Source organism: Diaporthe citri, assembly GCF_014595645.1.
Source record: "Diaporthe citri strain NFHF-8-4 chromosome Unknown scaffold_5, whole genome shotgun sequence".
Taxonomy (NCBI): Eukaryota; Fungi; Ascomycota; class Sordariomycetes; order Diaporthales; family Diaporthaceae; genus Diaporthe; species Diaporthe citri.
The window spans coordinates 2,796,649-2,810,763 of NW_025064850.1; the positions used below are offsets into that span (position 1 = coordinate 2,796,649).

The following is a 14,115-nucleotide window of genomic DNA, read 5'->3' on the forward strand; positions in this document are numbered from 1 at the left end:
TATTTATATTATTAGAAATTTATGTATTTATATTTATATTTATATTATATATTATGTATTATTTGTATTATCACAGCTTTGTACTTATATTACCTACTTTAAATTAAGGAAATTGAGTAAAAATAAGCAATTAAAAGCAGTTAATAAAAATTAAGTAATATTATAAAAATTAATTATAAGGTAATATTAGCTATTTAATAATAAATTATGTTATATAAACTTATTTAAAGAAAATTAAATTTAAAGAGTTATAAATAAATATAATAATATATATAATTGCATAATGCATAATTAGCTTAAATTTAAGGTGTTTAGATATATTTAGGGGTGTATGCCCATGGATAAAATTTGGGGGTGCAGGGGGTTTTTGGAAAGTCAGCCCTGTCGCGCACCGTAGAGGTCAATCTCAGCTTCAAACAGCAAGGGGCCATCTCATTCGGTCTCGAAGCCGAACACACAAAACAAGAAAAATCACAACCCCACTGCCCAAGCTAGTTTATGGCAAAGATGGCTCAAGAGGAGGTCCTCCACGCCTACCGTCACCTGTACCGAGCTGCACTGAGAGCAGTATGCTATTCTCAGCCAGCAAGCACCGTGGTGCGAGACCAGATACGCCGAACATTTCGTGACAGAACCAGCACCTTCGACAAGAGAACCGTCCGCCGCACCGTTTGGTTCCTTAACAACGCCGCCAGGGAAAGAGGCACGGAACACAAGATTGTCAAGAACCTTCTCCTTACACAGTTTTATAGAGATAAGGCCAATCGCAACACCTGGAGGCACCTCACTGACTCTAACAACAAAAAGAAAAAGTACGTTGCCAGCCCGTCCTGAGCGCCTTTCAGGTCACACGTGGGCCGGCCTTGCAGTGCTGACGCAGACATTCAGGGACTTGGTCAAAGACACAGCGTTTGCCCACTACGAGCGCACTATTTTCATGCTCAACAAGACGATGGGCTTGTGTCTGCCTCTCCGCTGAGGTAACGCGTCGTTATACGGCCCTCTTCTTGGGCAGTGAGACGCCGGCCAAGTCGGCAGAGACCCCGGCGGGACGAGCTTCCCCGCCGCTCCCCGCCCCCGAATTATAGAATGCTCCTGAGACGCCGTCTTGACGAGGAAACGGCCCGCTTTGCTTGGCTGCAGTAACTCGACTCAAAGGACGTCTCCTGAGCCTCGAGCGAAAGATTCAGCGGCTGCTTCGTCCAGGGGCTGCTTTCTTGGTGGACATGTGCAAGAATCTGACGATTCTGCCCGAGCCACCAGGACAGGCGGTGGGCCGAGCCATGCAGGAGTCACGATTGGCTTTTGCTTCCAGACCTGCAAGGGCCAGGAACATAAGAGCCTTGCAGCATAGCAGGGTGCGCATCGGAAGATAGCGCATGCTTTTGCCCGCAAATACATTCTCAAGCTGGTTGGTGCTGGCGTATCCAGCTAACAAGAAGCATTGAGCATGGCTGTGTCAAGCTATGGCAAGCACCGAGCTCTATGAACCCGGTGACAGCTGTGCCAACATGAGCAAGCACCCTCCAGGTGCGTTCTTGCTGCCGTGCTGGGGCGGCCCATGAATCTGACAGGCAAGCACATGCCGGGCGTGCGATGCTCAGGCGGGCATATAAACATATCAACCGTCGTGCACACCATCGAGACACATCTTCCGCTTCCAGATCTGGCCTGCTGCATTGTGCGACGCGGCCTGACTCGGTGAGAGGCCGATCCCTGTGCCGCCGTGACGTCTGGAGGCTTGCACACAATGTGTTTCTGCTGAGTCGTCTCGCATCGTCGGAAATACTGTGAGTTTGTACGAGGACATCGCCCAAGACATGTACTTGGTGAGCCGTCCGACAGGGCCTGTCCTAGCCGGACAGAGGGGGATCAAGGGAGGTGATGTGGGTTCATAGCTTGTGATGATACAAATGGATGTTTATGGGTGGGTCTCCTGCTTCGACCCCCCGGGAGTGTCGAGGCGTGCTCCATACTTAGCCTTCAGATCAGTGATCTACCGTCACTGTGGAGAAGACGCGGACGGTTCTGGCGAACCAGCTCCCAGAGCTGAGCTAGCTTTGTGTGGGTATTGGACAGGACCCCGCAATTCTTTGGGCAGGTCCCCAATACGCTTCACACCATCACCACTCTAATGCTCCAGCAGACGAGTTTCCGTTGCACGACGATAAGAGTCGTTAGCACATCAATTCGGTGGTTACTTCTCTAGCCTCTCGTGCTCGAGCCTGTCCAGAAACCTTCTCTCCCTTACAACCTCATTCCACCCCATCAACACCCCGCGTTGCCCATCCAAGCCGACATTCGAGGCCGTCGACAACGACTGATCACAACCCACGCATCGCGGGGTTCTTCATGGACCTCGTTTCTGGCACTTGCCCATAACGCGACCGCTTTGAAGGCTCTGGTCTCGACATTTCTCGAGGTCATTGTCCAAAGGCGGCTGCTCAGGGCCTGTAATTGCCAGGAAGCATGCCAGCTGAGCTCATTCCCCTCAACCAAAATGGTCCTCAGCTCCAGCATCCCACCACGCCTACGAAAGGCAGCAGCGGCAGACACAACACGACGAGTGGCCACAGGCGAGCAGCAGACATGGCCGATGGCAAGGGAGACAACAAGCACACGGCTCAGCAGGAGCAGATGCCCTTCATCAAGCGGTACCGGACAGAGGTCAGCGCCTCTGCTTCTAGTGTCCTGTCCACCTTGACGGCTTTCCCGCTCGACAGCGTCAAGACACGCATGCAGACGTACAACTATTCCGGTTTCCTGGGCTGCGTGAAGCATACGTACCAGACCGAGCAATTGAGGGGCTTTTTCCGGGGTGAGCACTCCCTTTGCACCGCTTCTCCAACCTTCTACCCGATTTATTGGCCGTTGCTAACATGTGTGTCTCTGTCTACAGGCGTGACTGCCCCTATGGCTAGTATCACCCTCGTGCGAACGGTCTCGTTTTCGATATACCAACGATCCAAATACGTCTACTCGGACTGGCTCAGGAAGAACTTTGGCATTGATGTTCTCGCCCATGTCAACAAGCAGGGGACATACCCAAACTTATCTTCTGTAGCTTGTTTTGGAGCGGCCGGTGCAACGGCCGGCTCATGTATCACGCTCATTGCATGTGAGTGTTACTTGGTTCTCGGTCAAGAAATAATGTTCACCTGGGTCCATTCTGACGCTTCGCAGGCCCCTTCGAGCTCACGAAGCTGAGTGCCCAGGTTTCGGTGCTTCTAGCCGACAAGAAGAATTGCAGCCATCCCGAAAGCCACAAAATTGCCGCTAGTTATCAGAACAAGGGCACGTTCAAGACTATGGCGAATATTATCCGACACCGTGGCCCTCTTGGACTCTACACCGGGTTCAATCTACATCTACGTACGTGGTCAGTAGCCTGGTGCCATCTAGATACGATCTAACTGATAATGTAGTGAGAGACACGCTGGGCACTGGCATATACTTCATGACATACGAGAGCAGCAAGCAGCTCTTGACGACCTTTGGTGGTGATGGTACTCATTCGAACCCCCTGGCGGTCCTGGTTGCAGGTGGACTCTGCGGAATAGTATCCTGGGCGATGATCTGTGAGTACCGCAAGAAAACAGCCGCCTGTCCTCAAGCAACCATCTTACAAGCCTCTACAGATCCAATCGATTCCGCGAAGAGCATATATCAGCGTAACTGTCTGATGTACTCCAGGGGCCAGACAGTGCCCAAGGTGAAAATTGAGTTCTTCCGAAGGCATATGTACAGGGGCCTGGGCGTGTCAATGGGCCGATCCTGCGCCGTGAATGCTGTTTTCTTCTCTTCCTTTGAGTTTCTGAAGAAACAAATTAACGCCATCAAAGAGAAAGATTGAAGGTCGGCGTTGCATCCCAATGTGAGCCAGTCTGTTTAAGGCCGGTATTTCATGCATTTGCGGGACGGGACGGAACGGTCGGAGTCGTTAAGGTTGGGACAGAACTGGAAACGCTGAGTTAAGATTTTATGAACTGCGATTGATGGCCAAGGAAGGCCTGGGCTGATGTGGTAGTGTCCTCTGATAGCAAGGCACATTATGGACGGACAAACTCAGTATCTGCTAAGAAACAGAAACAGAAACAGAACAAATTCAAACGAAACTTCATGCCCTTGCTTCATAGGGTCAAGTCTCCGTTTCTGACATGACAAAGGCGTTGATACTCCCATACGAACCCGGCCTCCCCCATACCGTAGCGGTAACAGTTCCCATTCCTTGATCATCAACGAAGGGATTACCACTGCTATATATATAATTGGAGGAATTGTTCTTTTATCAGCACTTTCCTGTCTACGAGGAGGGAAGTCCTTAGCCCACACAAACAGGAAATGATTTTCTATCAATAAATAGCCTATCGAATAGCTATCGTAACTGCAGCATATATGGAGCCTCAACTCTGCTTCGGGTCATTCAATATTGGAGAAACACCTGCTCACGCAGTGATATGTAGGACCCGTAGCCACGGCAACTCATGAGTTGGTGACAGCCATGGTAGTTCTCCGGTTGGGAAACGGAAAATTCATGAGCTTCAGAGTAGAATATCTTAATTGGTTATCAATGGCAGCGTGAACATGAGAGCACTGTGTTGGGAACATTCAAGCCGCAAAGTGAGACAACAGCCGTGGCCTAATTATCGTCCCATCCTTCTATAAAATCTGGGTATCATTTGGTAGACACCTAGCAGGCCCAAGGGCTGCGGCCTCTAGCACGCCGTCCTCTCCTCAAAGCCCGTTTCTCAGCTTCTGCCACTGCGTCATAAAACCGTAGCCGCCCATAGACCCTCTAGTCTCCGGAGCCCCAGGCTCTGAGGAGCTGCCCTGCTCTCTCCTCGAGCCGTTATCGTCCTGCCTGCTTCGGCTCTCCCTCAAGACCAGCTCCCTTTGCGCCTCCGCCTCCTTCACCAACTCCCTATGCCGGTCCTCGACCATCCGCGCCAGGCCCTCCACGAACCTCTGTCGGGCCTTCTCCTCCGCCGTGCCCTTCCACACCGTGACCAGCTCCTTGAGCTCCTCCACCCTCTTGGTGGCGTCCTCGACCCCCTTGACCGGGTCCGGGTTGTTCTTGGCCAGCAGGCCCGAGATCTCGTCGCGCAGCCTCCTGAGGGTCTTCTGGCCCTTCTCCTCGGTGCTGATCTGCTCCTTGGACGCCGTGTGCATGTCCGGGAAGTCGGGCGCCGAGACGGACAGGAAGCCCGAGCTGACGGACACCTCGGACGGCGGGAAGACAAAGTCCATGGCGTCCCCGAACGTCTTGATCACGGAGTCGAGGCGCGACCGGACAAGCGTTAGCGTCCTCAGGTGCGATATGTACGCCGGCTCGTCCTCGGCGGCCTCGGCCGCCGCCGCCTTCTTGTTGGTTTCCAACACCGCTGTGGCAGGGGTCGCGGGCGGAGGCGAGTCCTTGTCCTTCTCCGGGAATGGTGTCGGGGGCGCCAGGCTCCCAAAGGACGCCCGCCTGGTGGAGGAAGCGGCCGCTTGCTCGATGCCGGCCGGGACGAACCTCTCCAGGTCTTCTCTCAGCGGGCCCTCGGTGAGCGTCTCGGCCAGCCCCAAAGTCTCGCCCCGGAGCAGCTCGACCTCGTACGCCAGCCTGCTGCCGCTGCGGAGGATATCGTCCGTCAGCTGCGTGAGCGTGGCCGCGAGCCGTGTGGTGTGGGCGTTGAGCTGCGTCAGCAGCTCCTGGGCCTCGCTCGACAGCTGGGCCAGGGGGGCGGCGCCCTTGCCCGCCGTCGACGAGGACCTGAGCGATGACGATGAGCCCTGGAGGGGCGGCAGCGTCTGGTTGAGGTATTCCGCCGGGTCGAACGCCGGGTTCAGGAACTCCTGCAGGAAGGGGTCTGATGTGTGTGCGGACTTGGGATCGACCTTGACCGGTGTTGAAGCCGCTGCCGTCGCCTTGCTGGCGTTGCGCATGTGTATTGAGAGCCCCCTTGAGCGCCCGGCCGCCGCACTGCTATTTTGTCTCCGGCGAGACACTGTGGATTTGGAGTCCCATGACATTTTGGTCGTTGCCCGAGAAAAGAAAGAAACATCAACGGGTCGAGATGGGTCTTCGAATTAGTTGGATTCACATGAGAGGCTCGGCCTGAGATGAGGGTAAGTTGAGTGAGCTGTCTCGATGTTGTACTGTCTACCTCAAGACACGGCAGCTCTTCAGCAGTATCCGAAGTACCACTACCACCACCCAGCGGTAAGTGAGCCGCAGACACAAGTGGGGCTAAACCTGGGGTCTGAGAACAACCCCACGTCGAGATCTCCACAGCGGTCGACGCGTCTTCCTCGCTTCAACTACGCGACGCAGGACCAGTCCTAAGCCACCTCCCATCCGCCCACTGGCACAAGCCCACCAGAAAGATGGACGACCGACCAGGATCGAGCGCTCTGCTCTCGCCGCCCGAGCTCCCCCCACTGGAGCAGGAGGTTCTGGACGAGTACGAGAGGCTGGCAGATAACATGAAGAATGTACGCCTCGCGAAGCATTTCATTCCCTTGACTCCGAGCACCCAGTTCTGACCCTGTCCTTCTCCCCGCGCAGCTTGCCTCTATCCTCGACAACATGGCCGCCCAGCCTACGACAGAGATACTCGACGGCCTACGCGAGCTCGAGCGGAAGACGAGCCTGGTGTTCACGCTTCTCAAGGCGAGCGTCTACAGCATCGTCTTGCAGCAGGAAATCGACTGGGGCGACCAGGCTCAGCATTGAGGGTGCATAGGAACGAAAGACTAGATCTATCAAGCAAAAGCTGGGATCGTCCGAGCTTCGCGCTTACATTTGCTGCGTCACTGGACATTAGGCACGACACTGCACACGGATGGACACCCCAAACGGGACGCAGATCGACTTTGCTCGATTCTGTGCGCACGTGTCCCGAATCTGCAGAACAGTTCAGACACCAACACTGTGGTCAATCATGGCACTGGACTCGATCCGAGAGCCGGGCTTGAAGGTGCTTCATTATACACATATATTCACAGGAGCGCGGTCTAATGTACAGCACCACCATAGTAAACCTTCCGCGCATCGACGAGCTTCTTGCCTCTGCCGAGCGCAATGAGTTCCGGGTCGGGCTGGTTCGTCAGAGCCTGGGCAAGCAGGCCTTGACAGAGTTCATGGGGTTGCGCGAGCGAGGCATCCTCACGGAGAGGTCAGTGATACCCGCAAGACGGGCAATCTCGAACATGCGGTGAGAGACACGGAGACCAAATCCTGTTACATTTGTTAGCAAAAAGACTCCTGGCCGCTAGGGTAGGGTTTCTCCCCAGGGAAATCAAGCATACCAGGTGGCCGCGTGTACATCTGAACAATTGTTCCTCCAATCTTGGCCTCCACATTGCCGTAGATTGTCCTGTTCTCGTATCTCCGAATGGGCACCATGTTCTGGATGGCTGACAGCTTCGCTTTCATGATGGAGATCTCCGGGTCTACGGACTTGGCCTCGCCCATGCCCAAGCGCCCGTTTCCGTTGCCGGCCATTGCGAGGATGTAGGTGCTGCGGATCTTGCCCAAACGCGTCTGGTTCGAGACGTACCTGCGCACCAGGATCTTGGTTTGCCTGTTGAAGATGTCGAGGATCTCGCCCACGCTCATGCCCGTCTTCTTCTTCAGCTCTTGGTACGTGCCTTCGGGATCCAGGCTCTCGTCAGACTCGTCCATCTGCCGCTTGTACAGGCCCGCCACGCCGGGCACCTTGTCTGGCAGGTCGGGCGCAAGGGAGGTATCGCCGCCGTCGAACCCGGTCATGGAGTTGCGCTCCATGAAGTATTTGTATGCCTCCAAGTCTGAAATGTCTTTTGGGCCTTGGCTGTCCCTGTCTTGAGCCGGATCTTCCAGGGCGCCTTCCTGTGCCGCCTCTGTCTCGCCAACGACTCTGTCCATGGCTTCCGCAAGCTCGGTCGTCGACAATGCGTCCTCGGGGTTGCTGTTCAACATCTTGGACCGCATCTCCTCGTACATGTTGAGCGCCTGCTCGTAGGTTATGTCGTGCGATACACCCCGCTTTTCGTTCAATTGTCGCACGAACTCGACAAAGTCATCGCCAAACTCTTCTGGCGTCATGAACTTCGCAGTGGTGTCGACCGGTCGGTAGGTCTTGACGCGCTTGTCTACGACCGGGCGGACCTTTGAGAAGTCCTCGAGATACTCGAACGCGTACGGGTCGTTCCGTATCCTACCCTGCACCGCCAGGTCATCCATGTCGATGACCTTCTCGCCCAGCTGCACTGCGCTCAGCTGCTCTGGAGTGTATTTCTTCTTCAGAGACTTGAGGTCAGTCTCATCCCAGTCGGGCAGGGACTCCTCTTTGAACCTCCTCCTCGTCTCGTGGTCGTCCAGGTTCACTTCGTCGATCTTGACGTTCTTGAATGGTGACCTCTTCCTCCCTGCCACTGGCGCAGAGGCGTGGAAGCTGTGTCGTTGGCATATTGATCCCGGAGCGGCGGTAGCGGCAGCGGCAGCGGCGCGTGCGGACGTTTTGGCGGAGTTGGCTGCCAGAGACCTGCAGAGCAGGCGCCTGGCAGCAGGTGTAGCCACACTCATGGCTTCCGAAGGGATGGTACGCGACGGAGCCTGGAATGGCACATGGATCGCTGAGATCCGTGGAGTCGTACAGGCGTCAAGGCGTGGGGAGGAGCTCTTTGCTCGGCCGCAAGCTCACGAGCCCGTCACCAATTTTTTGACAGGGGTGGCTACGTCTTGATGACTAAGGTCGCCGAGGTACTGTGGCACGCAGCACCCTTCAAACCTGGAGCAATTGCTTGCGTACTCAGGTACCTGAGTACCTGTCTGGCACCCTGGTGGGCCCTCCAACGGCACCAGTGCCTAGGGGTGGGTATTCCCCATAACCACCCAAAGAAGAGCCTCAATTGCGACGTCGGTTGCAAAGTCATCAAGCTCTGCTCACATCAACATTTGTCGTCACGCACAGCACAGCCCAACGACGAGGCCATCCGCTCGAGGCTTAGCCCAGTGAACATGTTCCGGGTCTTGGCGGCCCCCGTGAATGGATGGATGGGACGATGAGGCGGCCAGCCAATTGGGCCGCGCTTAATTCACTCGCCATGAGTTCAGTCTGCCGCAATCCTGAAACCGTCGAGTTTCGATCTCCTCGACGGCTCCCCTATTTGGCCCGTAGCCCTCCTCGGGTGAGACGCATTGGACCGGGCCCTCTCTCTGGTCCTGCCCAGATGGTTTGTATCATGTGCATGCGATCTCCTTTCTGTTCCCGCCTCCGATCTTCTTTTCCCTCTATTCACTTCTGCTGCGAATAGCCTCTTTCGTCATCTGCTGGTCCAGTTGTTTATATTCCTTTTCAATTCTTCTCCAAGGCCAACAACTAGTCGCCGACTTGCAGAGCAAGCGAAGCAGACACAGTCGTTTCTGTCACGTCTCCCCATAATTCAACGACAATCACCGACCAGCCATGGCTCAATTCGATTGGTTCAGTAAAATCGGCGCTACGCCCCAGGCCGTCGCTGCCCTCAACGACCAGCCATACCTGTTCACCATCCTCGTCGTCGTGCTCCTCATCCTCATCCTGGAAGGCGTCTTCATCTGGTACATCCACTTCGCCACGTTGAAACCCGAGCAGAAGAAAAAGAAGGAGCCAAAGGGCGGCAAGGGCGGAGCCAAGAAGTAATCGCAAATCGACCTTTATATCAACAACGAGACCGGCTCACAGATTCCCACCGGAGCCTCGACCGGGAAACGGAGTGTCATCGGCTTCACGGAACTTAGTTGGAAGGGAGCGGTCGCCACGGCATTCAATCTTGGGAACCTTGATCAACAGACACTGTACCCAACACTACGTTTTGCTCGAAGCAGGCGATGCGTCATGAGAGGCACAAGGAGTATGTGTTGAACTGGTTCCGCTCAGACCAGCAACGGGACAATAAATTGGCATTAATAGAAGCACAAACATGTTATGAATATAATGACTCGACCTACCTTAGGCCCCTTGTAGACTCTCTTTCTCTACCCTTCGCACTCAGTGCTTGGGATCGTGATTCAAAGACGTGAGGATTCTTTTCACTGCGTCAAGCTTCTCAACGGGGTTAACCATTGCATATATCGTTCCATCGCTACAATGGATCAGAAACACGTCCTGCCAACTCGTGTCCGCGACGCAGCAGACACCACCACTCTGACTCTGGAATCTGGTGATCCGATCCAAGCCGACATGCCCCAAAGAGCATTTCGAGCTCGTTTATTCGTGCCTTCGAGTCACATGTGGCAACATTCTATAGGTCCGTACATTTGATGACTTGGAATGTACCCAAACTCATTCTGCCTATCATCACAACATCGGCTCCCTTTTTCAAATGATATCTTTAAGATCACTACTCCTCCTTTGGCCACAACAGCTCCCGTTTCCAGATGCAGCGGATCATGGTAACGAATATGACAGCCCAGACAAGAACCAGCAGTCCAGTCATGGCACATCCAACGATCTGGAGCGGCCTGCAGCTGAAAGCATTTGCTATTTGATAAGTTGCGGTTAATAGCGCCGTGTTGGGGAAGACGAAAGAGAAAAAGGTCATCTGGAAGCCGATCTTGGCCTCGTGTTCTGGCCGGGCGTACTTCCAGAAGCTACCAACGGATACGAGGAAGAACCTAGACCAGGCCCGTCAGCGGAGGAATGGAGTCGTTAACATGGGCTAGGTAGCACTGACCAAACAGCGAGTCCCCATAACCACAGTCCGATCATGGCAGATAATAGCTTCAGGATGAAGACAGCGTGACTTGTCATACCAGGCATCATAAAGTCATCCGGAAGAATCTCGCCCGCCAGCCCGCCAAGTTGGACTGCGAAGGAGGCCGGTCAGCTTAGTCGCTGGCCTCCGTGAAAGGGGATGTGCGTGGTGTCGATGAGACTTACCCAGCCCCGCCGCGGTGAAGGCACTAGGTCCTATCGAAATGAAGACACCAGGCCGCTGCATATCCCGTGGCAGTTTCTGCGTCATGAGTCTGTAAACAAAGGCGGCAAGGATCATAAAAGATAGACAGAACCCCATCCCCTGCACAGCAACTGCAGCCATAGCTATGGGTAGCGCGTTGAGGGTGCTGGTATGCCCAGCCTTGACGGACGAGTTGATAAGATTGCCCGCAAAAGGTGCTGTTATCAGGAGAGGGTAGGCAGGGAATACCCAAACCGGGGTCATCGTATGGATGGGAAAGATGCTGTATGGTAAGGTCAGATATGATCAGGACTGCAGGGGATGACGTTGCAGAGGTGTGCTTACAGCGTAGACCATAGAATCAAATATATACCGGCGCTGATAAGGATAGCTGCTACTGTCCATATCCAGAAGAGGGCCTCCATTGTGGTAAGAAGCCATGGGCCAGCCTTTGGGACGCCATATTGGCAGATATTTATGAGAATGGTGCCGATGCTTTGCTGAAGTCAGTTGTAATGGTTTCCCGATCTCAGACTGTCAACTCACGAGACAAGCTAGGATTTAGTCAGCGATGCCACACTTACACATTCTACATTGCGTTTTATGAACTCACAGAGGCCGGGATGAAGAGGGACTCAAACTTGTCAGTAAAGGAGTGTCTAAAGCTCCCAGGCCGTAGACGGAATCTCGCGAGAAGAAGGGCAGTGTTCATGAAGAACAGACAAAGATTGAAGACGAAGAAGATGACTCCAACAATGTAAAGCCATTGAGAGCGGAAGGGAACTAAGCAGGCCAATATTCAGCGTCGTCCGGAATCTCTCGAGTAGCGCCTGTTGCTGTTGTTTTACCGGATGCAAGGACATTGGCAACACCCCCTGTTGCCATTGTTGATGTGAACCACGTCCATTGGAAGCAAGCGATTCTGTCTTTGATCCCAACGGCCTTCGGTACATCTGTCTTCTCGACTTTGGAAACCAAATTGTCCAAGGCCGCATTCTGCCTCCGTTGTGTCTGCTCCAGCTCACTCAACCGGTGGAACAAATGGTTTGCGGCCATGTCAGACGTCACGGTGCGATCGACCGTATGCTCTGTCGGAGACTCATAACCGAGCCCGGTAGAGTATGGTCGAGGGGGCGTCATATCTCAGGGTCCGACAGTTCCTGAAAACGCGGCAGGAGTTTGGAGATGATGTACAGAAGAATGGCTACCTCCGGGTCTGCGTAGCCTATGGCACCATGAAAGTTGATCAGGCTGGTCAAGAAGACAACCAAATCCAAGCCAGCTGTCGATAGTTCGGCCAGGGTCATCGTCGTTGGGTCACGCCTCCACTGCCCCTCAGTGTGCCAGCGGTTGAGCAAACCAGAATGCAATGCTGAGAGGAGACAGGCAGCGAGGTATGTACAGTGTAATTAACGCCTCTTTCCGAGGCTGAGTTGGCTCGGAGGAAAGGGGGGCAGCAGAGCTTGTGTCTGTAGTGGCGGTGGGTTGCCGGGGTCTAGTCGATGCGGATCTCGGGAAGGGCGGGGTGGAGGCCCAGTTTGCCGAAGTAGAAGACCAAGAACTGCGGGTGTGCAGACTTCAATGTAGTCTATGTATATTTCGTCCAAGTGGATCCTGATTTGTGTCGTGAAATGGGCTGTCGTGGTTGAGATCTTTACTGTGCACACGTACTGGTGATATTCAAAGGCCTGGTTTCTCTGCAGTGCTACTGTACTGTATAGGACGGCCATAACATTTCTCACTCAGTCGGCGAAACCTCGCCGTGTTCCACGCCTCCTAACAGCATCACGGCGCCCAACCATCTCGGAACAGCGCAAAGATTGACCAACGAAAAGAAGATGTGTTTTTCTGAAGCATGATGAGTTCTAATACAATGGAACTCGGACTTCCTGCCGTTGGAAAAGACCTTGAAGTGAAGATTCGCGATCATCGCTTGGTGCTTATCTGCGATGATTTGACATCGCCACTGTTGCCGCCACCGCATCGGAACTCAAGTCGGGCCGTCAAAGACGACGTCGTGCAGTACCTCTAATAGGCGCCGTTCAACTTTAACCTTCTAATACGTGCCCACCTGGACAGTAAGAACCTCAGGTACCTGCCTACCTACCTCCCTACCTAGGTAGGAGGTAAGCACGGTAGGCAGTGGGTGCACGACCCTCCTTCCCCCAGAGAGCGCCTGCCATACGACACTTGTCGACGTGAGCACGTTCGTTGGTGGGAGGAAGGAGCACCTGAGATCCTGTTGCGTGGCGCCCCTGAATCCTTAACCATCTTGAAAGCCATGTGTAGGTGGTCTTTCCTCGCCTAGGCTTCTTTCCTCCTCACACATCCAGATTCTCTATTTCAACTGTCCTCGATCTTCAGCGAAAGGCCCTCTATCATACCTAGGTACGACGAGTAGGCCTAATACCTCCCTAGGTATCCAAAGGTAGATACCTGTCTTCATCTCCGTCTGCCACTTCCCCTGACGCCATCAACGCTGTGTCCACTCCAGGGCATAGCTCTCCTCTCTGCGTCTTCGGTGGCGATGAGCCTGTTCCAACTTTGGCACGAGTCTCTTTTGTACAAAACATGATCAAGTGTGATCTTCGGTAAATATCTGCTGTCTCAGAACCACTTCCATTCAGGTTCAAAATCTATTCCCCTCCTGCCATGGCTTCAGAAAAGACTGTCGATTTCGGGAGCTTCAGCATCGCCAGCAAGGCCGACAAGGATTTCGCCCTTGATGTGTCCACGTCAATGTCTCTGTCACTTCCAGGACATTTTGTAAATCATCTGACCGCAAAGGATTTGCGGGATCAAGTGAGAGCGGGAACCTTATGGCTCACTCGAGCAAGTTCCTGCCGACTCACTTTGACAATCCATTTCGAGCACCCGGCCGGGATGTCAGTCCACGGGGACGCACAAAGGAGACAGCTTGCCATCGACGCGTTTCAATCACTCCCGGTGTGTTGACCTTTCCTTGTTGGCTATCTCCATGTTTAATACTGACAGGGGCAAGGTCTGGCGTGATTTGGGTCTTGAGCTTCGCCTGGAACTGAACGTACTCCAAAATAACAGAACTCCTTCTACGACCTCGGTATACTATATACAGCATATCCAACAGCATTCGGGCCTGTTCGTTCCGCAAGATGTTCCCTGCGGCTACCTTTCCGAGTTTTCCTGCAGCTTTCGATTTGCGGCCAGGTCATCCAGGGCGCCTGGGAATGT

At 53.8% G+C, this 14,115-nt stretch overlaps 7 protein-coding genes across 7 annotated transcripts; 4 read left to right on the forward strand and 3 right to left on the reverse strand.

The window, feature by feature from the left end:
• Positions 1-507: 507 nt before the first annotated feature.
• Positions 508-979, forward strand: INS49_011373 (uncharacterized protein; the record flags this gene model as incomplete). Its single annotated transcript, XM_043172091.1, has 2 exons — positions 508-812; positions 889-979. 2 exons carry the CDS (start codon positions 508-510, stop codon positions 977-979), a joined length of 396 nt encoding a protein of 131 aa, XP_043023836.1.
• A 1,490-nt stretch (positions 980-2,469) lies between these two features.
• INS49_011374 (uncharacterized protein) lies at positions 2,470-3,853 on the forward strand (the record flags this gene model as incomplete). The annotated part of the gene is made up of 5 exons (XM_043172092.1): positions 2,470-2,818; positions 2,900-3,118; positions 3,184-3,372; positions 3,426-3,578; positions 3,639-3,853. The coding sequence occupies 5 exons, from the start codon at positions 2,470-2,472 to the stop codon at positions 3,851-3,853; spliced, it is 1,125 nt and encodes a 374-aa protein (XP_043023837.1).
• An 881-nt stretch (positions 3,854-4,734) lies between these two features.
• INS49_011375 (uncharacterized protein) lies at positions 4,735-6,012 on the reverse strand (the record flags this gene model as incomplete). The annotated part of the gene is made up of 1 exon (XM_043172093.1): positions 4,735-6,012. The coding sequence occupies one exon, from the start codon at positions 6,010-6,012 to the stop codon at positions 4,735-4,737; it is 1,278 nt and encodes a 425-aa protein (XP_043023838.1).
• A 354-nt stretch (positions 6,013-6,366) lies between these two features.
• On the forward strand, positions 6,367-6,715 carry INS49_011376 (uncharacterized protein; the record flags this gene model as incomplete). The annotated part of the gene is made up of 2 exons (XM_043172094.1): positions 6,367-6,474; positions 6,548-6,715. The coding sequence occupies 2 exons, from the start codon at positions 6,367-6,369 to the stop codon at positions 6,713-6,715; spliced, it is 276 nt and encodes a 91-aa protein (XP_043023839.1).
• A 281-nt stretch (positions 6,716-6,996) lies between these two features.
• INS49_011377 (uncharacterized protein) lies at positions 6,997-8,548 on the reverse strand (the record flags this gene model as incomplete). Its single annotated transcript, XM_043172095.1, has 3 exons — positions 6,997-7,095; positions 7,152-7,219; positions 7,291-8,548. The coding sequence occupies 3 exons, from the start codon at positions 8,546-8,548 to the stop codon at positions 6,997-6,999; spliced, it is 1,425 nt and encodes a 474-aa protein (XP_043023840.1).
• Positions 8,549-9,431: 883 nt separating this feature from the next.
• Positions 9,432-9,745, forward strand: INS49_011378 (uncharacterized protein; the record flags this gene model as incomplete). Its single annotated transcript, XM_043172096.1, has 2 exons — positions 9,432-9,643; positions 9,703-9,745. 2 exons carry the CDS (start codon positions 9,432-9,434, stop codon positions 9,743-9,745), a joined length of 255 nt encoding a protein of 84 aa, XP_043023841.1.
• A 602-nt stretch (positions 9,746-10,347) lies between these two features.
• Positions 10,348-12,045, reverse strand: INS49_011379 (uncharacterized protein; the record flags this gene model as incomplete). Its single annotated transcript, XM_043172097.1, has 7 exons — positions 10,348-10,621; positions 10,681-10,813; positions 10,887-11,188; positions 11,251-11,400; positions 11,452-11,459; positions 11,519-11,688; positions 11,754-12,045. 7 exons carry the CDS (start codon positions 12,043-12,045, stop codon positions 10,348-10,350), a joined length of 1,329 nt encoding a protein of 442 aa, XP_043023842.1.
• Positions 12,046-14,115: the final 2,070 nt, after the last annotated feature.